Genomic DNA, 26,251 nt, shown 5'->3' with positions numbered 1-26,251 from the left:
GCTGGAGCTCCACCTTCTGCTCGGCTTGCAGTCAGGAAGAGGAAGGGAAGTCAGAATCAGTTAGCCAGGACTGTAAACAGTGATGGACTCCAAATGCAGTCATTCTGTGAAACTAAATGATGGGCACTTCATGCCAGTGCTTGGATTTGGCACTCTTGCTTCTGAAGATGTAAGTCAAACCCAGGGGACCAGCGGGTTGAATGCAACAGCCCTAGGAGGGCCTAATACATCCTGGGTGACTTGGAAGGACTCATGTGGCCTCCATGTTACCACCTCTGACTTTGTACTAAGTGGGATGATAAGTAGTTGAATCTGGGGAGTCAGAGGTAATAATTCTGAGGGTTGATTATCTCTATTATTATTATTATTATTATTATTATTATTACCATTATTACTGTTACTATTTTGGTTACTTAATGTACATGAAATGCTTACCATGTATTTTAAGTATTTTACATGCATTACCTTTAATTTCCCAACAACTAGCCCAGGTAAGTACTATGATTCTTCTTATTTCTTACTTATTTAAAATCTAAGCTCGGCTGCTCTTCCTGGACCCATCTCTGCCTTGGTCGGAGTCACTCTGTTCTTTGTTAGAACCCCTGATGGGCAGTGGGCCCAGTAGGAGAGGACAAGTAACACGACTGCTTCTGGCAGCTTTGCTGTGGGTTTGTGGGCCAGAGAATTCCTGTCATTGAAATTTCTGTCATATAAGGGGCCACTATTGTTCCAAGTGTTAGACATTTAGAAAGGAAACCTGAGTACTGTAGGCATAAGTAACAATGGAGACAGAACTGTGCTCCTCATCAGACGTATTATTCACGCATCCCTGTGGTTGAATGCAAGGCGCTTAAAGTGTCCCACTGGTCACAGTGGGAAAGCGGCAGCTTTGGGGTTTCCGGGGAGGGATTGCCCCCATAAATGACAGAGACCATTCCATTCCATCTTGGTAGACCTATGACATAAAATATCAATAGCCACTAGCTGTCAGACAGGGCCAGTTTGTTTGCAATGACATAATTATCCAAGTATCCACTGTAAAAGCATAAGTACAGAGTATGTCTTACATACATTATATCCAAATTTTATTACCTTTGTTAAAGACAGAAAATAGAACAAAATATCTCCTAGTCCCTTCAAGAATAAAAGTAACATGTATATCTGCTTAGTACAGTACAAAAGTGCAGAGTGAGATAGAAGCTTCTTTTACATCCTAATCAGAGTTCTTTTTCTAAATGCAACTCCCCTGACCTCATCAACAGTTTACTGCAGGTCACAGAAGGAACAAGAAGCATGGTCCAGCATCCATGCATGTGACTTCTTTTGTTGAGTCAGGTGTGTTATTTTGGGAAACGTGCAAGCTCAGTGTATCAGATTTAGTCTTTAAGGCATTTACCATTGGAAATTTGAGGCAGGCCGTGTTCACATCATGCTGGCTTTGCCCACAGGCAGCGCCTTCCTATGTGGTGAGGTGAGGAGCAGCAGCCAGCTCTCCGGGCATCTCCTTCTGCATCCACCTGCTCTCGCTATAGATTTTTCTGATATGGCTCAAGTGTCCTGTCCTCTCAGTCCTTTCACAGAATTTCTGATGCTGGCCAAGGGACAGCCTCATGTAACCCCCCTGCACGTGAAACTAGCTTGTTGATTTTAGTCACCTCAGAGGCTGAGATAAATATTAGAATGAATAAACCAGTGTTTGGCCTGGTGGGCAGAAAGAAACAATAAGCTTTTTGATTTCATGTGTGTGACTCTCAAAATAATCCAGGTAGAATATGTAGTTATTAACTGATAAATCAATGAACTAAATCCAGGCAAGAGTAAACTTGATATTAAAATCTGTCCTAGCGTGGAGGGAATTTGCACAGAACATAGTTCTGTTTTTCTGGCATTTTGACAACTAGATAAAGACATGATGCACGGGCGAACAGCTACCTAAAACTGCTTATATTATATCACCAAATGTCAGGGGAGGTTGAGATGTTCAGAATGAGGGAGGCTGATGTGAGCTTGGGGGTTCAAGGAGGAGGTGAGCTGAGCTTAAGCAAGGCTTGGTGTCAGACACAGGCATTCTAATGAGCAGTAGGATCGGCTCCATTCAAGTAGAAGAGGCACGCTTCTACTTTAGTCCTTTCACAGATGATCTCATGCTGACCAAGGGGCAGCCTCCCCCCCCTTCTGTGAGACAGAAGGCATGAAGGACTGAAGAGAAAAGGATGAAAATTTGCCCGATGGAGAGAGTATGGATTTCAGGCAGAAGAGTTCAAATATTTTCCCATGGGAAAAAGGGAATTAATTTTAAGACCCCTTTTAAAAGTTGGAATGAGATTAAAAAATTGTTCATGATGTTGTCATTAAGTAATCTACACAATAGTAACAACAATAAAACCAAGACACATAACAGGGCACACTCCCCACTGCTTCAGTTGGGTCCAAGGCCATTTTAATCTTTTTTGCCCCTTTGCCAGCCATTCTAGATCCCAGTCACATTCAGGCAGTACTTCTGCTGGCCTAGTGGGGTAATTACTGACAGATCTGAGTACTTAGTTACCACACCCTTGCCCAGTGGTACTTGTTAACATTGCTCATTTACCAGTTATTACCAGCATAGAAGCACCAAGACCTGCCCTAGTGACTTGTGTGAGCTCCAGATATGCTCCTCCCTGCCACCATCATATAGAGGCCACTCTATCTTCTTCTGAAAAGCAAGATCAATTACCCTTTTAAACTCAGGATCTCCTGGCATGTGAACCCTGAATGACTAGGGGGTAACCATGGCATTGGGTTAGGCGGAACCCTTCCTGCATCACCTGGTAGGTTTTTCCACTGGGAACCAGGTTCTTTAATCTGGAAGATCCTAAAGTTGAGCAAACAGGCAACAGAAATTCCCCCAGTGGGAAACTTCGAGTGAGGATGACAGGGTGTTCCAGATGCTCTTCCATTTCCGGGCCTGTTGAACAAATTCTTTTTCTTTTTCTTTCTTTTTTTTTAAATATATCTTTATTGATTTCAGAGAGAGGAAAGGAGAGGGAGACAGAGAGAGAAACATCAATGATGAGAGAGTCATTGATTGAGTCCACAACCCGGGCATGTGCCCTGACCGGGAATCGAACCCTGATCGCCTGGATCCTAGGTCGACACTCAACCACTGAGCCACGCCCGGCCAGGCGAACAAATTCCTTATTGAAGGACTTGATTTTCCATGTTGCTTGATTTTCCATGGTGCTTGGTGAAGCTCATTTCGCTAATTCATTTCAGATTAGAGGTTATATTGGAGTTTAATCCATGCCCCCAGAGTACAGGTTTGTTATCAGGTCTTGCCCCATCAATCAGGTGAACAGGAGACATGTAGAAACAGCTGGTAAACATACTCATAAGGAAATAAGTTGCTTCTCTTGAGTCAGGTCAACTGCCAACCCATCTTATCCATATTTTATAGGTTCCTAAGAGCAAGGCTGCTGAGGCCACCAAAGTGGCAATCGATGTAGGTTTCCGTCACATCGACGCAGCATACGTCTATCAAAACGAGGAGGAAGTCGGCAAGGCCCTTCGAGAGAAGATTGCAGACGGCACTGTGAAGAGAGAGGACATATTCTACACCACCAAGGTGCTGTGAGCGGAGTATAGGAGGTCACTGTCAGAGCAGATAGGTTCTTTTGCAATGAAACAAAAACAGAAGTTTGGTCCTGGTTTGAATAATTTATTTACCTCCTGACATTGTAAAGCCCCATTATTATTTTTATTTTTTTGTTAATCCTCACCTGAGGATATTTTTTCAATTGATTTTTAGAGAGAGTGAAAAGGAGGGAGGGGGGAGAGAGAGAGAAACACTGATGTGAGAGAGACACATCAATTGGTTGCATCCTGCACGCACCCCGACTGGGCTGGGATCGAACCTGCAACCCAGGTAAACGCCCTTGACAGGGAATCGAACCTGAGACCCTTTGGTGTGTGAGCAGATGCTCTAACCACTTAGCCACACCGGCCAGGGCTGTAAAGTCTCGTTATAGAAAAACAGAAAAGAGAAAAGGATTGCTCTGCTCTGGAATGTGTTAAGTGTGGGACACAGTTGCTCAACCTCTCTAAACACAGGTCAGCATTCACATGTAAAACATGAATAAAAATACTTACCTTCATCTGCTGTGTGGATTGACTGAGCCACTGCAGTCCTCTCATTCTTCAGCAAATTCTCTCAGCACATACCCAAGTGAGGTTGACATATTATCCAGAGAGGGGAGCCAGACTAGGAAATACTCTTTTCAAGTCAGTACTGAGTTTACTGAAATTTGTAAAATTTTTCTTAGGTGGAAAACACTGCTACCAACATAAAGAGAGCCTAGGTTTCTACAGAGTGGTCCCATGTGTGTCCACATCAATGATGACTTGTTTTCAGAATGTAGACCTCTCAGTAGTCCTGTTTCCAGGCATTTATTATACAGGGCACTAGATTCCCGTCCCCGTTGCCTGACTTTTTTGACTCTCCTTTCAGAGATGCCTTTTCTCATTCTTGAAACATTTAGGTTGTTTTTCCTGGCCCATAAGTTTTATTTACAGTTTTCTCACAGTCACTCAAATAAATCTCAGTATCCCGTTAAGAACCTCATTTACACTAAGTAATATAAATTTAACCCCATAACTTCTTATTTTTAGGCCACCACTGTGGTTGGGCACTCACTTCTCAATCTCTTAACTATGATGTTTAATTTCGGTTCCCAAGTGTGTGGCATCATAAGCCATTTTTTATTTCTTTTGGTTACTGCAGCTTTGGGCTACGTTCTTTCGACCAGAATTGGTTCGACCAGCCCTGGAAAGATCACTGAAGAAACTTCAACTGGACTATGTCGATCTCTTCATCATTCATGTGCCAATAGCTATGAAGGTCAGCTTTTGTTTCCCCTGTTATGCCCAAGAGTATTTCATCACTGCTGTTGCACCTCCATTATCTCATTCTGGCTAGATTTTCTGGGTTCGTACTGAGAGTGGTAGATTTAAGAGTAGTGGATTTATGACTCATAATCATTTATGCTAGATGATTTATGACTCTCCTTGGCAGCTGTGTCAGCTCACCATCAAATTCTTGTCATTATCCCATCGCCTTCAGAAGGATGGAAATTCAGTGATCTCACTGTTCTCCATGTCCAAGTGATGTGCTCCTGTCTATAGTCCCTTAGTGGAGAGGGTTACAAAGATAGTAGAGACACAGTGGGAAGCCCACACCTCTTTAGAGGGAGGGTTGCTTGCACATGAACCTCTCAGCCCAATCAAGAGGGAGGCACCCTAGGGTGGCTTATATTGCACACTGGGCTCCTTTGGGCATCGCTGGTCCAGCCTCTCATTGCAATGGACATTTGCTGAGTACATCTGTTGTTCTCGCTATCTCTGATTTGGGTTACCATAAACTGGAACTAAAACACATTCTTAAGAGTAAAGGTAAATCCCATCATCCAAATCAGCCTGCCTTCGCAAAACAAAATCAATTCTAACTGTAGGGGAACTCATTCTTAGTGAAGTTTTTTGGGGTGTGTGTGGACAGGAGTGTGAAAGTAATTTGGAGAGAGGCACTTTGCTATAGTCTCTCAGGTGATTCTGATCTTCCTTTCCCCCAATATCTTCTACATAACAGACAGAAAGACACACACACACACACACACACACACACACACACACACACCGCTTAGTAATAACAGCCTCTTGAAGGTTGTGTTACCAAGCTACTTACCAGGAAAAGAATTCTTTAAGAAAGTCTTTCTTTTTAATCCTTTCCCCTCTCTGTATCCCAGCCTGGAGAGGAGCTTATGCCAAAGGATGCCAATGGGAAAATTATTTTAGAGACAGTGGACTTGCGTGACACATGGGAGGTAAGTACTGCTACTGCCACCCAAGGTGAACACAAAGACATCACTACATGGAGGTCAGAATAAATGGGTTCTGGCCCCATTCGTTGTCCGTTCTCAGACCTGTCACCAAGCTCCTCAATAGCTTGGTGTTCTTATCTGTAAAGCAAGGGAATTGAACAGATCACAGCTAAGGTCCATTTTTAACTTCTGTGGTTCTAAGTAGGGGCTTCTTTGCTCCACTGATCAGGCTAAGCCTGTGATCTCTAAAAGGGGCATTGTCGGAAGCAAACTCCAGAGGAGTCAGAGCTCCATCCCAGGACAGATAGACACAACCAGAGAGGGGGAAGATGGTGCTGTCTGCTTAGCAGGAGAGGAGGAAAGTCTGCCCTTCTAAACCCCATTCCATACACTTGTTTCACCATTCTAGGAAAGAGGAAGCAGAAAAACCTTCGACTAGTGGAAAACCTGAGTTCCTCTTTGTCCTTAACTGTGACACCATTTGTCAAGGATCTATTATTTGTCTAACAGCAAAATATGCACCATGGAAGAGGGCAGGGAGGTGAGGGGAATGTAAAGGCATCTTAATGTTTATTTATTGCCCTGAGTGTACATTAGGAAAAAAATATATCCCAGTGATAAAACCGGTTCAGCCAAATTGTTATGTATGTTTTAAAAAGTTCACTGACAGGGCTGAACTACACTAAAGATCTACCACACATGAACTTCCCCCCCAGGCCCTGGAGAAGTGTAAGGATGCAGGTTTAACCAAGTCCATTGGGGTGTCCAATTTCAATCACAAACTGCTGGAAATGATCCTGAACAAACCAGGGCTCAAGTACAAGCCTGTCTGCAACCAGGTAAGCCCGTGCCTGTGGCTTCTTTGTTTTCTGCTCTTCCCCTTCTTTCTCGATTAAGAGTCCCCAGGTTTTTGGCTTGATGCCAACTGCTTGTTCCTTAAATTGTAACAGGAAATTCCAGAGAGGGAACAGGTTGAGTGGAGTGGGAAGATCATGATTTTTGTTATTCAGTGGTGGGTTTGAGGTTCCCAGGAAACATACAAGTAGAGATGCTGAGTTGCCAGGTGGTAGTGTAGGTCTGGAGCTCAGGCAGGCAGGCAGGGCTAGAGGTACGTATTTTGGAGTCATTGCTTTGACTCCAACTCAGCGAAATGGATTCCCTCTCTTAGGGAAGTTCCTAGAATGAACAGGAAGACAGCAGCAAGGTCAACATTTAAGAATTAGACAAAGAGGCACTGGCTAGGGGATTAAGCAGGAGGTGGCAGACAGGGAGGGAGGAAATGAAGAACACCTGGTGTCTGTGAAGCCAAAGAAGATTCTTGAAAAGGTTTGTGTGAGCTATGGGTGGATCCTGCTGGGAGCAGCCAATCCAGTTAGGGATAGAAAGGGTATGGGGTTTTATAACACAGAGTTCATGGGAAGCCTCACAGGAGCAATTACAGAGTGGTAAGGGGAAAAGCTGGAAAGAGCAAAGCAGTGGAAAGGGGGGAAGGGGATACACCATAATTAAAAAATAATTTAAAAAAAATCAATGCTGCCAATGCTCAATCACTATATTACGAAGTTGTATATCCCTTTTGTACAACGGTTTGAAAACTATGCAAGAAACCATTTAAATATTTGTACTCTTCATCTTAGTTATCTAGGAATATATTTGTAAAAAATAATTCATAATATATTAAAAGATGTCCCTCACTCCTTTCTTTCTTTTCTCTCTCTCTCTCTCTCTCTCTCATTTATTTATGAGAGAAACTACGCCTTTTTTCTTTAAACATTTCCTCACAATTGGTGTTTCTGATTGATCCCTATGATACAATTTGACAATTTTGTTGTTCTTGTAAATTGGAGGTTACGTCTAAAGACTTGATCACATATATGTAATTGTGAATTCATGAATTTCAACAAATGTAGTTACTTTCTTATTGATGATCAAATTGTCAGCATTTTAATCAGAAGATGCTTCTTCGGGTGAGCCCGAGTCCTCTGACATCCCTTAGTGTCCTTTCTGTCTCCTTTGTTTCCTTGAATGTAAGATGTTCTAGGCTCAATTTGAAACTTTTTTGCCCAGTACCAGAATCAGACATTTTTCTAAGGAATCTTGGTTTCTTTCTGTAGGAAATGACATGTAGAGGTCACAACCTGAGTGTAACAGTCTTTAATCATTTTTAAACACTAATAAAAAATAAGAAAATTGTTTTATCACTTCTGAAAACGGATAGCATTTGAAGGTATTTCAGAAGGTGCATGAGAAAATGACCAGGAAAATATGGTGCATATATTAGATATTCTTTCAAAGGCTTTCCAAATATACATGGTATTGGCTCTTGTATTCTGATACCTCTTGGTCTTTGCAATTCACAGGTGGAATGTCACCCATACCTCAACCAGAGCAAACTCCTGGAATTCTGCAAGTCCAAGGATATTGTTCTTGTTGCCTATAGTGCCCTAGGGTCCCAAAAAGACCCAAAATGGTAATGAGAATATCAGACTTAACCTATGTCAGCAACTCATTGGTGATGAAGAACTTTTTAAAAATTAAGCTTTAAAATTTTATTATGGAAAATTTCAAACATAAAAAAAGCAAACACAATAGTGTAGTGAGTTCCTGGGTACCGTCAGGGAACCTTTACAAGCACCAACATTCTTTCATTCTTGTTTCATGCATACACCCATCTACTCCAAACCCCATTCCAAATATTACTTATAAAAGTGATTTTATGATAAAATTTACACAGCTTGTTGTGCATAAATCTTAGTGGTACAATGTTGACAAATGGATGTATTGCACAACCCACACTTCTCTCGGTTGTCTGGGGAATTTGGGAAAAAGGGATAGCACATTTTAGATTTCTAGTTCTACACCTTTCAAATCTACATTTTCTGGTTTTGTTTTCAGGGTGGAAAAGGATAGCCCTGTTCTCTTGGAGGAACTGGTTTTGAAGGCCATTGCCAAGAAACACAATAGAAATCCAGGCCAGGTGGCCCTGCGCTACCAAGTACAGCGAGGGGTGGTGGTTTTGGCCAAGAGCTTCAATGAGAAGAGAATAAAAGAGAACTTCCAGGTACAGGCTGGACACTGTCCCTCCAGAATGAGGAATGGGTGCTGTACTGGGGGCTATCTCTCTAGCCTTTCAGCTCGCACCCATGTTCACTCATTCCTGTGCATCTCTCCCCTGTGCTATGAGGGCAGCTTGGAAGGGTAGGAGAGCAAGCACTGGCCCCAGAGTCCTAGGTTTTATGGCCTCTAAGCCTGGCTTTCCTGCTTCCTAGTTGTGTGACACTGAGCACATTTCATCTCTGTTTTTTCATTGGTTTTAGGAGTCCTTCCATGTGATAAAGAACTTTTAAAACCCTGGTCCTTCTCCTTCACCTTCTCTACCTAATGAACCTCTGTTTGTACTTCAAGATGAAACCCAAAAAGGATTAGCTGCTTTGTTAAGCCATCAGGCCACCTCAGCACAGTTTTGGGTCACTATAGCTCTTGGCATGGCTCTGTTACTGAGTTTTTTCCTTATTAAACTAAAATTTCTTGTCTATATGTCAGTGTGCTCTCTAGACTGGGAGACCCTAAATGCAGTGACTCTCTCTTTTAGCACCTTCCTCCAGCATAGCTCGTGGCAGGTAGGGAGCTACGTATCAGTTTATAGACTGACCAAATTAACAAGTGAGTTTATAATTATTTTCCCTAAATTCTCCATCATGTATCTTCTGGTTCCTTAGATCAATCAATGATCTTCAACTTATTTTGCTGTGAACTTCGTAAGAAACTACGTAAACTCTATCCATTTTAAGATGACAGCTAAGAATTTCATCATGAGTTTGATATTTGTGAAAAATGACATTTAGAGCATATTATTTATCATGTATTTGCTCCAAAACTTTGAAGCTGTAGGTTTAGGTCATTCAATGTATGGAAATATCTGATAGGCAAATCTAAATTTCATTGTTAAAACAACCAGAAAAATCCCATTTTATTTTTCAGTTCAACTCAACACATACAGGCTGTCCCCCTAAAATGTATACTCAAAACAACTAAACAGTGTCCATAGATTCTATTAAATTTTGAAAATGAAATGTATTTTAATAAACACTGCCTTTATAATTATTCAAAGTATGTATACATTGTTTGGGACACCTTGTGTGTGTGCGTATATATATCCCCATGATAACCAAGTCACTTCTAGAGTATATTTTTAAGATGAATAAAGATGGATAGATAAATAATAGGTAGATAAATAGATAGATAGATCTGGATAGAGGCACTGAGTTTTCTATGAAGTTGGATGAAATAGTGAGTTTCCTGCTTTAATATTTCTTATCAAAGGTCTGCTTTGCTATTAATTGACTCTCCATTAAGGGAGAGTCAATTTGTATTATCAAACAAAAACAAATCTGGACTTAAGTAAGAGATACTTTATTCAAAGGGAGAACTCTCTGAATGTTAGATCTATCAGTGTCCCAAAAATCAATCAGATAGATTTTTCTTTTATAGGGAAGTAAACATGACAAGAGAGAGAATGAGCAGGTGTGTGGTTGAATAGTTGATTAGCAATGCTTTTCTTGAGGACAGTGGCTTCTTGGAGAGGCCTTTATAGGGGGGTTGCTTTTCCTTCCAAAGCTTGCTTAAGTTCAAGGCTGCATCAAATTCTAGGATGTACGTGGGGGTTAGGGGGAGTGGACTAAAGTTTGGTCCAGTCAGCAAGTATTTTGTCCAGATGGCCCAACTATCTGTTTAGAAAAAATAAGGTTTTTTTCCTGCTGCAAACAATTAACTTAGAAAGATTTGGGATTGATGATTTATAAAAGCCTTTATTTTGTGAGGTGGAGCAGAGGAGGAGAGGGAGTAAAGGAGAGGTCGCAAACCCGGGGGGAGAGTTTTCAGGCCAGTAGACCCGGGAGTGACAACAGCGATGCTTCTCCTAGTGCCCTCCTTGCCTCTGTCCAGCCAGAAGGTCCTCCTGTTTCCAGGTGGATGCTGGCTGCCTTGGGGGAGAGTTTAATGTGATTCTTTCCTTCCTTTCAGGTTTTGGACTTTGAACTGACTCCAGAAGACATGAAAGCGATTGATGGCCTCAACAGAAATTTCCGATTCTTTAAATTGCCATTGTAAGTGACTTGTAGATTGTTTTTCCCAGGTTGTTTTCTGTAGCATGCAGGTTAGTAGAGGAACTCAGCTTACTTAAATTGGGAGACAGGCCTGATTTCTGGTATAGAAGTAAAACTAGAGCTTCCTGGAGACCTCAGACCAGAGGTTTACTTCTGGCTCAGTCTCTGACCCAACAGAAATGTGGGTGGGGCCCAGGAGAGACCATAAGTAAAATGGCCAAAGTTTGCATCAGGGTGAATTCATGACTTTTATGCCCTAATTCCTGTGCCTGGTATACATACCTCCACTCAGATCTGACACAGAAGGCACAGTGCCCACAGCCCACTATATTTCTAAGGGTGCTAATCTAAAAATAAAAGGCCATTCAAAGTAAGAGGCAACAAGCACTTATCGAGTGAGATGCATAAGAATAGCTATTTGGGAATCATTAATTCAAGCAGAAGCCCAAACAATGTTCAGATTGGGAGACAAAGGCAGTGGGTATTTATAAGGAAAGGGAAACAATAATTACATCCACAGAAGGAAGGCAGTGATGTTAATTCCAAACAACATTTTTAATTTTCAGTCCAGTGATCATCAGTCCAGTCAGTGCTCACAATAACTGCTTTCTTGTTATCTTTGAAAATAGTTCCCTGGTATACTATTGCTCAGGCCCACTCCAAAGGATATTTTGCCCTTTTTAACATTCCAAAAGTGTGAGGCATAAAATATAAGAGGCAATTAGTTCCTCTGGCTTGGCAGCTCTGGCTTCATTATAAAGTGGCTTTGTTTATATTATTGTTTATAGGAGCCTATGAAAATATTTCAATTTTTAATTGTTTTTAAAATCAGGAGAAAACATGGTTATATCAATCACCATGTAGTAATGAGTCCAGCCTGGACTCTATTCATGTTTGACCTAATACAATTGTAGAATGTAACATTCATATTTTTTATGGAGGAAGGACCCATGAAGGCAAGTGTGTGTGTGTGAGAAAGTCATAATTGGACCTCCTTCCACCTCTTCCCTGATGGGTCAGTGGTATTTCTCCTCTTCCAAGACACCATCCATTTCTTCCAAATGTATCTCTTTGTTGGCCTCTTATCCTTATCATAAACTGCATTTCCTCAGTCATGTAATCTCACCAAACTGAATTATAAATGGATCACAAAATTAATTGACCCTAGTGACTGATGTGTCTTGTCCCCAGCATAAACCAACATAAGATCTTCTGAATTTCTCTTGTTTTTTGACTCAAGACTGCTCAGTGTTGCCTTTGTCCATCGGGAGACTAGCCCCTGAAAGCCTCTCACTCCTTGACTTTGACTGATTCACAAACATAGCAGGCCCATTGTTCAGTTACTGCAGGAGGGTCTTTGGGTTGAAGAGAAAGAAGACTCATCAAACTGAGAGGAGTTTGTAAGGGAGTATAGAGATAAGGGAATACAATTTTAGTTATAGAATAGATTGAGTTTCAAAAGAAAGATCTCAAAACTCTCCTTCTTGTTTGTAAAGCTATGTTGTAATTCTGAGAAAAGACATTACAAATGAAAAAAACGTGGGAAGTAACTTTTCTGTTTCCAGGGCTCTAAGTCTAGTCTAAGTCTGTGATCTTCATCAGGCCTGAGACTGTACTAGCACCTGCCTTCCTAGCCAGTTGTGAACAGCACAGCTTCTGGCACACAGAATATCTCAGAATACACTCTTTAGTGAAATCAAGTCAAAAAGGACAAATTTAAAAAGGAAAATAAGAACCTGGAAAAAAAGGAAAGTGACTGTAACACTAATTACTGAATAACAAGTATTTTTATAAATTGTCTGAAAGCAATAATTACAATGGGCTGGTATGGTTACATAGGCATACATATTAGCTGCTCAAGAGAGTAGGAGTTCCTTAACAGAGAGATACTGAATAGTTGAATGAATTCATTAAAAAGGGCAGTAGAATTCTCACTGTGAACATTCTCATGATCTAGGGCCAAAAGTGACACGTGGGCCAAATCCACATTTCAGCCGTGGCTCTTACATTTCATGGCAAACTGTAATCTAAAGCAAACTACCTGTCGTTTGGCTTTTCTACTGCATGTGAATGTGGGAATCGAGCACATGGATGGGGAACTGCATGTCTGTGTGTCAAGGTAGAAGGAAAGGCATGGTTAGAAACAGAGTTTTTAGCCCATCCTGATTGCCTCCACAGAGAAACCCTCTCTTTGACAGCATGGGACCAGGTTAGTAAATGAATAACCCTCTTTCTCTTTTAGTGCTATTGATCACGCCTACTATCCATTTTCTGAAGAATATTGACCATCAACTATACACCATGCGTCCTACCAGAGTCTCTTGTTTCTAGGGATGTCGAGAGGATTTCTGCACTTGGTGGAAGTGATTAAAAGCAGCTTTATAGCTTCAGGCTGCTTGCCTTTCTTCTTTCTAAAACTCTTTTTATTTTATGAAATAATAAAGACTTCCAAGTAAAGTTGTTTGTTTTTCCTGATAATTAAAATAATACATACAAATTAGAGAAAATTTGGACAATAAAAGGGAAAGGTAAGAGAATAAAAATAACCTGTACTTAGCCTTTTTTAGAATTCTGGAAGTTTGGGTGCATTTTTCTTACACAAATTGTGTGATTTTCCTACACAAATTGTGTGTGTGTGTTTATTTACAAAATTGAGATAATCTTCAACCTGCAAGTTGTATACTTTTTTCTACTTAGCGTAAGTATTTTTTCAAGCAATTAAATTATTTAAAAAGTCCAGCATTATATTTTGCTGTTGTAAAGCAGTGCATATTATTAATTTATTTAATTTAATAATCATCTGCCTATGTTTTGGCATTGTGATTAGTTCTTGTATATTTTTCCATTCATTCATTTTTTCATTCAGCAAATCTCTATTGAATGTCCTTTATGTGCCAGGCATTGTTTTATCAATAAATAAAATAGACAAGAATTAAATTCAAATAAGAAATGTTGTGAGTTTACAATCTAGTGAAGGAAGAAGACTATGAAGGAAAAAAGGATTTTTAGTTGTTAGAAATTGCGAGTGCCTATTGGGAGATAAGTCTGCATAGTCTCTCAATACTGTACACCTAATAAGCAGAGACATTATTTTTTTCAAGAAGTTTATATGGCCTTGGGATAGAGAGAGAGTATGGCTCCCTCTAAAGAAAGGAAGGCAAGTTTACTGCCCAGTAATATAAAGAAAATATTTCCCCTCCAGAAAAAGAGTGGGATGCTTAGTGCTCACTCATGTATCCAGGTTCCTCAGATTCAGGTTTTCTCCTATAACTCAACCCACTTCATATTCAGGTATTTTCTGGGCCTTTTCACTCTTATAGAAATGGGGGCTAAAGGAACTAGCACAACTAACCTTATTGTAGGAAACATTTTCACAATATATGTAACATCAAACCATCACATAAACTTTAAGCTCACACAATGTTATATGTCAATGATATCTCTACCAAACTGGAAAAAAATGCTTGGCTACAGCTATTGTTAGCTTGTGAATCAGGTAAAATCTTATGTCCTTCATGATTCTTAACAGTGATGTGGAGAAACTAAAGCAGAAGAGGAGAATGGGTAGTGGTAGGGTGGGGGAAGTGTTAAGTGCTATTGTAAGATAAATTAATGGAGACCATTAATTTACATCCCTGGTTCACTTTCGCTTGCCCACCTTCAGATATTTCAATGCACGGATCTCTCAGATATGTTTGTGTGTTGAGTAGGGGATCCTTTGTTGAATTATAGCTGTTCACATTGTTTAAACTTCAAAGGGAGGGACCCAGAGGTTCTCTCTCACGGCCATTCCTCTGCCAGCTCAGAAAGAAAATGAAAAATCTCCAGAAAATAAACTTAAAGACATGGAAATGTGTGATTTGAATGACAGAGAATTCAAGATTGCTGTCCTGAGAAAACTCAGTGAGATGCAAGAAAATTCATATAGGCAGCTTAATGAGCTCAGAAAAAAAATCAGTTAAAAAAATAAGTACTTTACCAGAGACTGAAACTTTAAAAAAGAACCAAATAGAAATTCTGGAGATGAAGAACTCAATAAAAGAAATAAAGAATGAACTAGCATGCATAGGAAATAGAGCTAACCAGGTGGAGGAAAGAATTAGTGATGTTGAAGATAGAAATCTATAAATGATGTAAGGGGAAGGAGAGAGAAACTTGAGCATAAAAAAATGAAAGAACTCTATGAGAACTATTGGACTACATCAGAAAGAGCATTATAAGAATAATAGGCATACCAGAAGAAGAAGAGAAGGAGAAGAGAATGGAAAGCCTATTCAAACAAATAGTTTACAAGAACTTCCCAAACCTATGGAAAGAGCTAGAGCCTCTAATCTAGTGATTTTCAACCTTTTCATCTCTTGGCACATGTAAACTAATTACTAAAATTCTGCAGCATACCAAAAATATATCGTTTGCCAATCTGCCAAAATTATACCTAAAATTTTGATTCATTCACACTGTATGGTTATTGCTGTGCTTGCTGTTGTCATTTTTTAAATTTGAGAATCTAAGGGAAAAGGGATCAGTGCCCCTGACTAAATAGTCAGGTATTGCATGTTTTAAAATTTCTTGTGGCACACCAGTGTGCCATGACACACCAGTTAAAAACCGCTGCTCTAATCCAAGAAGCAAACAGAACACCTAATTACCTAAATCCAAAAAGATCTCCCAGGTACATTGTATTAAAACTGTGAAAAATTAATGACAAGAAAATAATTCTCAAGGTAGCTGGTAAAACAAGAAAGTAACCTATAAAGGAAAGTCCATTAGGTTATCATTAGACTTCTCAATGGAAACTCTACAAGCTAGAAGAGAGTGGAACCAAATATTCAAACTACTGAAAGAACTTACCAGCTAAGAATGATACATCTAGCAAAGCTATCCTTTAGATATGAAGGAAAAATAAAGAATTTTCCAGACATAAAGAAGCTGATGGAAATAAATCCACATGTATATGGCAAATGGCAAATAGTTTTTGATAAAGGAGCCAAAACATACCTCTTCAATAAATGGTGCCAAGAAAATTGGAAAGCCACATGCAAAAGAATAAAACTAGACTGCTGTTTGTCCCCATATACAAAAATTAACTCAAAATGGATCAAAGACCTAAATATAAGACCTGAAACAATAAATTACATAGAAGAAAACATAGGTACTAACTCATAGACCTTGGTCTCAGAAAAGATTTTATGAATTTAACACCAAGGGCAAGGGAAGTAAAGGCTAAAAAAAAAAAGGAACAATATTAAACTAAAAAGTTTCTGCACAGCAAAAGAAACTGCCAACAAAACAAAAGGGCAACCAACTGAATGGGAGAAGATATTTGCAAACAACAGCTTTGATGAGGGGTTAATATCCAAAAGATATAAAGAACTCATACAATTCAACTACAAACAAACAAACAATCCAATTAAAAAATGGGCAGAGGACCTGAACAGACACTTCTCCCAAGAAGCCATACAAATGGCCAACAGATATATAAAAAGATGCTAATTTCATAAGCTATTAGGGAAGCACAAATCAAATTACAATGAAATACCACCTCACACCTGTAAGAATGGCTATTATCAACAAGAAAATTAATAGCAAGTGTTGGAGAGGTTATGGAGAAAAAGGAACCCTCATTCACTGCTGGTTGGAATGTAAACTGGCACAGCTACTATGAAAAATAGTATGGAGGTCGCCCCCAAAATTAAGAATAGAGTTACCATGTGACCCAGCAACCCCTCTTCTGTATATCTACTTCAAAAATATGAAAACATTTATTCTCAAAGGGATATGCACCCCTATGTTCATTGCACCATTATTTATGGTGTCCAAGACATCCTTGGCTAGATTGGGTAAAGAAGGTTTGGCACATATATATGATGGAATACTACTCAGCCATAAGAAAAGATGAAATACTGCCATTTGCAACAACATGGATGAAACTTGAGAGTATCATGCTAAGCGAAGCAAGTCAGACAAAAAACATTAAGAGTCATATGTTCTCACTCAGATGTGGGATATAAAACTGAAAGCAACAAATGAACAAACAAGAAAAACAAACAAAAATTCATAGACACAGAAAACAGTATGGTGGTTAGCAGAGGGAAGGGGTGGGGGTAGTAAAGGATAAAGAGGGTCATCTATATGATGATGGAAGATGATTTGGCTTTGGGTGGTGGACACACAATGCAATATGGAGATCATGTGTCATAGAAATGTACACTTGAAACCTATACAATCTTATTAACTAATGTGACCCCAATAAATATAATTAAAAATGCAAAACTTTTTTTTTTTTTATGCTCTCGCTATGATTTCAGTGGTCAAGCTGTTTTCCTTCTCAACAACCATTTTACTCCAAATGATTTGTTAAGGTCACTCATGTGGTGCCAATGTAATTATCCTCAACATGTAATTGCCTTGGGAAGACTATGGCCCAGTCTTGGCCAATGACATGTCAGAGGAACTGTGTTGGCAGCTTTCAAGAGGGTTTTCCTTACTTTTCATTACCTTCTAGAAGGAAATTTTTTAAAAATTTAATTTAATTTAATTTTTTCCCATCACCATTTTCCCCCTCTATGACTTCTTCCACCTCCACCCATCCCCCTCCACCCCCGCAGTCATCACACTGTTGTCCATGTCCATGAGTTCTTTTTTTTTCTTCTTTTTTGCTCAATCCCTCCACCCACCCACCCCCACCCCTCCCCCAACCCCAAGCTATGTGCCTGCTCTCTATGAGTCTGTCTCTATTTTGCTTGGTAGTTCAGTTCATTAAATTTCACATATGAGAGAAATCATATGGTACTTGTCTTTCTCTGACTGGCTTATTTCATTTAGCATAATGTCCCCCAGGTCCATAGGAAGGATATTTTTTAAAACGGAGGGCCTCTCTCATTCAGCTGCATATATCCTGTTGTGATATGAGGTCTTCACAGAGCCCAAGGATGTTGCCAATACACAGAAGAAGGGAGAGAGAAGGTAATATTAGAGAAGACCTGGACCTCCTGTGGATGACACCCACAGATAGCCCTTCCTCAGGACATCTTGTTATGGAGGTAACACATTTCTGTGAGGTTTAAGGCAATTTGAGAGAGCTTTCCTTGGTCTGGTTGTAGCCTAACCAAAGCAGTTACCAAAGTTAACAATTTTCTTTTTACAACTCCCCTATGAACTTTGGACCTAGCCAGGCATTTCAGAGTCTGTGAGAATTGCCGAGTCATCCTCAGCATGAGCTCCAGTGGATTCTTAGGATTTGATGATAGTATTGGGTGATATTAAAATAAAAAAAACTATACAGAAGAGGCAATGATCCCCAAAGAGCCTTAGCTTTCTCCTTCCCCCATCTTGAGGACACATTTGGAACACATATTGGTCTTCAAACAGAACTCGCTTCATGACACAATAGTGAATGTAGTAAATTTTACTCAAAATTCCCTGGGTTATGAATGCCATCAAACACCATAATTAAAACTTCAAAAATATCTCCTTAAACTTCTCTGTTCTTTCCCCCACGCTCCTCCCAGGGCAACAACAGTGCTTCAGATCTTCTCTTTATACCCTACTCCCGTTCCTGTCCCTCCTCCCATACAGCTTCTATCATCTGCTCCATTTTCCAAAGCAATGCAGTTCTGACCTTTGGCCTGCACAGCCCCTCAGCCCCCCACTCCCCACCCATTCACAGAGAAGCTCATAATTACCCCACAGAGACTTCATTACATAAAGCAGCTCACTTTCTAAGGACAAATACTGCTGGCAACATTTTATCTTTTTAAATCATGTCAATATACCCTTTGCTGAGCAAATATTAGTTGTTCTCTATACACTGGCAAATCTTTTCTAGGCCTGAGGAAGGACAGAATAAAAGCAAATCTTTACTTGTGGCACCTAAGCATATATTTGTATAACTTAAGGAAACGCTTTTCCCTTCTTCCCTCTCCTCCCCCATTTGTCATTCCTGCCTTCCTACTTCCTTCCTTCTCTCTTCCCTATGCCTGCCCCTCTTCTCTGTCTGCTGCAGGACTGGAAATCCTGAGGTCTCCTGACATAGAGTTTTCTTGTTCAGTCCAATTGTATACAACTGGGAATAGTTTGAATTCCTACTAACTCCATTAACCCAGACTGGTCATGCAAAAGCCCCTATGGACCAGTTTCTCTAGTGGACCTTGGGGGGCAGGGGTGCCACTTTCAAATAGAGCTAGCCAATCCTAAGTCTGCTTACCCTGCTTCTCCCAATCTTTCCTATGGAAACCACACTAACGTCACTTGCCCACAATTCTCCTCTCTGCCTCATGTGACCAGCCCTGGTGCAGCTCCTGAGTGACCATGTAAGGCATGTTGCGTTGTCCACAGCGAATTATGACTGTAAATGACCTTTCAACCTCCCAGCTCTCTCTCTCTCAATGTGTGCCCCATCTTATCATACCTCACTCAAGATAATATGGTTAAAACACTGGCAACCATAGTCTAAATGATCTAGAAACCTAAACGCCTCATTTGAGGCAGAAGAGAGCAGTGCATGGCGGGAGGGGACAGGTGAAGCCATTAATCAACTGTGGTCCAAATATATTAAATTTTAAAATTCTAGAAATAAATAGTCCATAAGTTTTACATTGCACACATTCTCAGTAGGGTAATGAACTCTCATGCCATCCTGCTCCACCCTGCCTGGGATGTGAATTATGCCAGCATATCCACCTCACTTCATCTCACCATGTAGGCACTGTATCATCTCACATCATCACAAGAAGGGTGAGTACAGCACAGTATGATATGTTGAGAGGGGAGAGAGAGACCACATTCACATAACTTCTATTACAGTATATTGTAATAATTGTTTCATTTTATTACTTGCCATTGTTATTAATGTATGACTGTGCCTAATTTATGAATTAAATTTTATCATAGATATGTATGTATAGGAAAAAACATAGTACATACAAAGTTTGGTAGTATCTGCAGTTTGAGGCATTCACTGCAGGTCTTTGAACAGATCCTCATGAATAAGGGGGGATGACTTTCTTATGTTCACACTTTCTTATATTCAGCACGTGGAAATTCCTCTAAGTGCACTAGTGTACAAATACTACATGGAGTAATTGTTCATTGATTTTCAACTGTCCACTTGGTTCCCAGGGTTGACACTAAACATGTTTACATAAGATAGCCTTATCCATGGACCATTTATACAGGAACTTTTATTTCTGCAGGATCGGGATTCATGAGTTAAAGGGTATATGAACTTTTCATTTCAATAGTTGTTGCCAGATTGCTTTTCAAATTCAGTTTCACACATCTCACTGCAATATATGAGATTACTTTCTTATCCACACCCCTACCTACAAGAGTTAATATGACTCTTTAAATTTTTGCCAGTAAGGTGGCTCATACACTGAAATCTCTTTGTTACTCTAATTTGCTTTCTTTTAACTATTAGTGAATCTAAATCCCTTGTACTGTGCTTATGGCCACTGGGATTGTTCTTCTGTGTAATGTCTTCTCATAATTGTAGTAAAATTTTTATAACTTATTAGTGCTTTTCTGTCCATTTTTAGGAACTCTCTGAGGTTATAGTATCAGCTCCTTTTCATCTGGTTTATAAATATTTTCTAAATTTATCATTTGCCTACTAACTATTAACTTTTACCATGCAAAAGTTTATATAGTCAAATATGTTTATTTATTCTTTCATAGCATTTGATTGTCTGGTCAAAATTGTGTGTTCCTGTTCCTTGTATTTTTCCCTTCCCTTTTTACACTTTATATTATTATAATTATCATTATTTTCTTTCTTTTTTTACAGATGTTCTCTTTTTACCCTCATTGATCCCCTCCACCCAGCATCCACCCCACCCCCAGGCCTTCCCTAGACCAATGTTTGTGTCCATGGGTTATGCTTATAAACATATAAGTTCTTCTATTACGTATGTACCTGTAATCTATTTACATATATGATGTAAGGAGGGAAATCCAATTCTGTGGGTTTTTTTTTTTGAGGTGGATAGCCATTTGTTCCAGCATCATGTATGAAATAATTCATTATTTTTCTCTGAATTATACTATGTTTTTAATCATATCTTAAATTCTCATATAAATAAAAACTAACCCTGAATTCTCTATTCTGTTCCACTAGTATTTCTGTGTAACCTTATACCAGTACTATTGTTTAGATTATATTGACTTTGGAATAAGGTCTGAGGTTAAGTAAAGAAAGTCTTCTTCACTGTTTTCTTCTTTTCATAAGTTTTCTTTCCAGATTGATTTTTAAATATACACTTGAAAAAATTTGCATCTAATTTTAAAAATTCTGTTGGAATTTTAAGTCGAATTGCTTGGATTGTATATATTATTTTATGAGAATTTAAATTTAATAAATGGTCTTTCTTTCCAAACATTTTACATACATTTTCACTTATTCAGATATTATTTTATGCCTTCAATTATATTTTATAGTTTCTTCCCTGTAGAAGCTGTATAAATTTTGTGAAATTGATTCCCAAGTATTTTGAATTTGTTATCATTAGAATGAAGGTGGTATTTTACCAATTTCCCTTTTGAGGAGCTTTGGCACAAGCTTTGTGTATTTGTCTTGTATGCAGTCAATGACAAGAGTCTCTAGTATATGCTAGTATTTTTTTTTTTACTAGAATCTCTTGTGTTTTCTAGATTTGTCAATGTTTCCAAGGTTTCACAGATTGTTCCTTTTTGGGCACACTTCCTGCCAATGGACTTAACCACAGTCCTTCCTGAACATGGCATAGTTTCACAAGTGCTCTGCTTGCACGCAGTTTCCTGCTTACAAAAACAGAGAAGTATGTAGCTCTATTTTATAACCTGATATTAACATAGAAGAAAATTTGCTCATATACATTTACTTTCCCTAACTTAGTAAAATCAGTGAAAATTTAAAGGTATTTTATTTTTGTTCATCCCTTTTAAAATAAAACATATACAGGGGATTAAAGATGGCGGTGGACTGACTGAAAGCTACACTGACACTCTCCCCGGATCAAACTAGAATTACAACTAATATATAGAAAAAACACCCCGAATAATCAACTATAACTGAAGACTAGCTGGAGAGCACCCTCAGAACTAAGGAGGAAAAGTGGAGACCACATAGAGACTGACAGGATGTGCAAAGGCATGAGAAAGCTGGCTGGGCTCTCACAGGCAGCAGCTGGAGGTTTGTAGGGAGATCTCAGCTGTGGGGGGGGTTCCCACTGAGAATTCTGGGGCCTAAACCCCAGGCTGGGATTCCCAGCCAAGAGCACCAGAACTAAGAAAGGTGCCCACATAACATCTGACTGTGAAAAGCATCCAAGTTTCTGTTTGCCAGGGAGAGATGGTTGGAAATGCAGGGACCCACTTAAAGAGCCAGCACACAAAGTTTTGTGTGCAGCCACTCACCTTGGGCTCCAGCAAAGGGAGGGGAGAGTAGACTGGAGCTGTGTGAGGAGAATCTAGGGTTGTTTGGGCTCTGAAGATAGAACTCAGAGGGCACCACTCTGGATTCCTGTGCTGTCATTCCCCCATATTGCCGAGGCAGACATTTAACTTATAAGCAACTTTTGCCTGGGAGGGGGGGGGCGGGAAGCACTTGCCTCACCCTGCTGGAAAACTTCTTTCCTTACCCTGTGGAGTTTCTACAACCTGAGGCTCCTTAAGAAAATCAGATTAATCAGCCTGCAGTCAGAGGCAGAACTTAAAGTGCTTTGAGTCTTTGCCTGATCTGCTTCTGGACCCGGGCCTTGGAAAAGCAGGCTTTAGTGTGCATCTTGGTCCTGTCCATGCACACCCAGCCCCAACAGAGGGGCCCTCAAGCTGTGTTGTTGATACCTCCAAACAGGGTACTCAAGGCAAGTCACAAACAGCGTCTGACATTGGCCTGCACCAGAGACCTTCCAAAAAAGAGTGAGAATCATAGCAGGCCTACCTAATACATAGAAACAAACTCAATTAGGAAGCCAAAATGGGGACACAAAAAACAAGCCCCAAATGAAAGAACAAGAGAAGTCTCCAGAAAAAGAGCTAAATGAAATGGAGATAAGCAATCTATCAGATATAAAGTTCAGAATACTGATTGTAATGATGCTCAACAGCATGAAAATAGATTTGGAAACTATGAAGGAAATTAAGAACAACCTAGCAGAAATAAAGAATACATTGGAGGGAATAAACAGCAGATTAGAGGAAGCTGAATATAGGATTAGTGAGTTAGAAGACAGGGTAGAAAAAAAATCACTGAATCAGAGATCCAAAAAGAAAAAACAATTAAAAAACAGGAGAACAGCCTGGCCAGGTGTGGCTCAGCAGTTGAGCATCAACCTAGGATCCAGGAGATCGAGGTTCGATTCCTGGTCAGCACACATGCTTGGGTTGTGGGCTCGATCCCCAGTTGGAGGCGTTCAGGAGGCAACCAATCAATGACATTTCTCTTCATTGATGTTTTTTATCTCTCTCTCTCCTTCTCCCTTCTTGTCTCTGAAATCAATGAAGATATATTTAAAAAACAAAACAAAACAAAACAAAACAGGAGGGCAGTCTAAGGGAGCTGTGGGACAACATGAAACATAACAATATTCGCAACATAGGAGTGGCAGAGAAGGTAAAAAATAAGCAAGGGTTAGAAAATCTGTTTGAAGAAATAATGGCAGAAAACTTCCCTAACCTGGTGAAGGAAAAGTCACACAAGTTCAGGAGGCACAGAGAGTCCCAAGCAAGAAGAATACAATGAGGCCCACACCCAGACACATCATAATTAAAATGCCCAAAATTCAAGACAAAGAATATTAAAGGCAGCAAGAGAAAAACAATCTGTTACCTACAAAGGAGCTCCCATAAGGCTGTCAGATGACTTCTTATCAGATACTCTACAGGCCAGAAGGGAATGGCATGAAGTAGTGAAGGTAATGCATAACAAGGATCTGAAACCAAGACTACTCTATCCAGCAAGGCTATCATTCAAAATAGATCATGAAATAAAGATTTTCCCAGACAAAAAAAGGCTAAAGGAGTTTATCACTACCAAACCAGCATTGAAGGAAGTGTTAAAGGGACTGCTGTAATAATAAGAAGAAATAGAGAAATATAGGCATAAAGAATTAAAGTGGCAGTAAATAAGGACCTATCAATAATAACCTTAAGGACTTTAAAGGAGAGATCAACAGCAAAACAGTCATAGTCGTGGACTTTAACACCCCACTGACTTCACTGGATAAGTCTTCCAGACAAAAAGTCAACACAGAAACAGTGACTAAATGGCACAATAGAGCAGATGGATTTAATTGATATTTATAGAACATTTCACCCCAAAGCTCAGAATATGCATTTCTCTGAAGTGCACATGGTTCATTCTTAAAGATAGACCACATGTTAGGACACAAAACCAGTCTCTACAAGTTCAAGAAGATTGAAATCATATCAAGCATCTCAGATCACAATGGCATGAAATTAGAAATCAACTACAGTAAAAACACTCAAAAGTATTCAAACACATGGAGGCTAAATAGCATGTTATTAAACAATGAATGAGTTACCAATAAGATCAAGAAAGAAATAAAAAACCTCCTGGAAACAAATGAAAATGAACATACAACAACCCCAAATCTATGAGACACAATGAAAGCAGTCTTAAGAAGGAAGTTCATAGCAGTACAGGTCTACCTCAAAAAGCAAGAAAAATTTTTAGTAAACTATATAACCCTACAACTTAAAGAATTAGAAAGCTCTCCTGTGAAGCCATCTTGACCAGGTCTTTTGTTTGCTGGCAGTTTTTATTTTATTCTATTTTATTTTCTTTTTTATTACTCCTTCAATTTCATCAGTTATTAGCCTATTCAGGTTTTCTGATTCTTCCTGATTCAGTTTTAAATGATCCCACTCATATGTGGACTCTAATAAACAAAATAGACTGAGAAACAAAATAGATCCAGAGACATAGAAGCATGGAACAGACTGATGAATCTCAGTGGGAAGGTGGGGGAGCGGGTGGGGAGAGATTAATGAAAGAACTTACGTGCATATATGCATAACCCATGGACACAGACAATAGTGTTGAGAAGGCCGTGGGGGGGGGGCAGATGCAGGGTGGAGGGGATCAATGGGGAAAAAAGAGGGGATACTTGTAATACTTTCAACAACAAAGATAAATTTAAAAATATAAAACATATACATTTTAACTAACTGCCTCTTCCTAAACTTCATTTTAATTTTATTTTTTTTTCAGTATAATTATGAACTCATGGCTTTTCACAAACTCATCTTTTTTTAGTTAACAATATAGCATGACTTGCATTTTCCAATTGCCATGGCTTATCTGGCAGGATTCCCTCAGTAAGTGCCTTTGTTTTCTCAGAGTTGTTCTGGTAGCCACTGTAATCAGCCTTAGTTTCTAGCAACAATATTTAGTTCTGCCTTGAATTTCCTGATGCAAGATAAAAATAGTTGCTCTCCAAGAGGATGAATTTCTTTAAAAATATGTTTTTATTGATTTCAGGGAGAGGGAGAGAGAGATAGAAGCATCAGTGATGAGAGAGAGTCATTGACTGGCTGCCTCCTGCATACCCCCTACTTGGGATCGAGCCCATTACTGGGAACTGCATGTGCCCTTACTGGGAACTGCACTGTAACCTTCAGGTTTATAGGTCAATGCTCAACCACTGAGCCATGCCAGCGGGGATGAATTTTCTTTTTCCATTTCATATTTAACATTTATTTACTAAGGCCTGACTGTTATATTGCACAAAGAAAAATGAAACTGGTTGTTTTCAAAATGATTTTCACAACTGTCAAATCATGTCTTGATGTGCTGTTCTTTCTAACTCTAGCTGTACAGTGTACTTAATTGATTTTTCTGAAATACCATTTTGTTGTTCTCTTGTCAACTGTCAGTGATCCCTCATCATCTACATACTGTCCAGAATGTTTCCATCTCTTCATGTCACCCTCCCCATCATTAGGTCTTCATAAAGCTCTTGTGCTACATTCTGGGGCCTCAGGGAGTTGTTCTAGGCACTGCTCCCCACATCCCTTTCAGAGCCTGCTCTGCCTCAGCTGGATTTCTTTTAGAATGAAATAGTATTAGGGATTGACTTCTGGTCACTAGTATTGCATATGAAAACTGGTGATGGGTAAATGTGCTACTGGGTACCATTGACCTCCTTTAGGAGAGGTGGAGCCAGAGACATTATTTTAGAGGTATGAATTCACATTATTTTTTCAATTTACTATATTTTATCTCTTACAATGTGAGGTATTCTCAGCCACTAATATTTTCTATTATGTTGCTAGTGACTTTATTAAGGAAGT

General features: G+C 39.5%; 1 protein-coding gene across 1 annotated transcript in view; it reads left to right on the top strand.

Annotated features, from left to right (window-relative positions):
- Nucleotides 1–38: 38 nt before the first annotated feature.
- The window catches only part of AKR1C4 (aldo-keto reductase family 1 member C4), a 46,294-nt gene continuing 20,081 nt past the window's right edge, over nt 39–26,251 (top strand). The window contains exons 1-9 of the mRNA XM_081129176.1: nt 39–169; nt 3,437–3,604; nt 4,760–4,876; nt 5,778–5,855; nt 6,569–6,691; nt 8,213–8,322; nt 8,748–8,913; nt 10,875–10,957; nt 13,200–13,411. Coding sequence (XP_080985302.1) covers nt 83–169; nt 3,437–3,604; nt 4,760–4,876; nt 5,778–5,855; nt 6,569–6,691; nt 8,213–8,322; nt 8,748–8,913; nt 10,875–10,957; nt 13,200–13,242 — 975 coding nt within the window. The 5' untranslated portion in view covers nt 39–82 and the 3' untranslated portion in view covers nt 13,243–13,411. Of the gene's footprint in view, nt 170–3,436; nt 3,605–4,759; nt 4,877–5,777; nt 5,856–6,568; nt 6,692–8,212; nt 8,323–8,747; nt 8,914–10,874; nt 10,958–13,199 lie in introns of the transcript that reaches the window.

This window comes from Miniopterus schreibersii (assembly GCF_964146895.1).
Source record: "Miniopterus schreibersii genome assembly, chromosome: 1".
NCBI lineage: Eukaryota > Metazoa > Chordata > Mammalia > Chiroptera > Miniopteridae > Miniopterus > Miniopterus schreibersii.
Note: the sequence above shows the minus strand (reverse complement) of the source record. Positions and strands in the feature narration are given on the sequence as shown.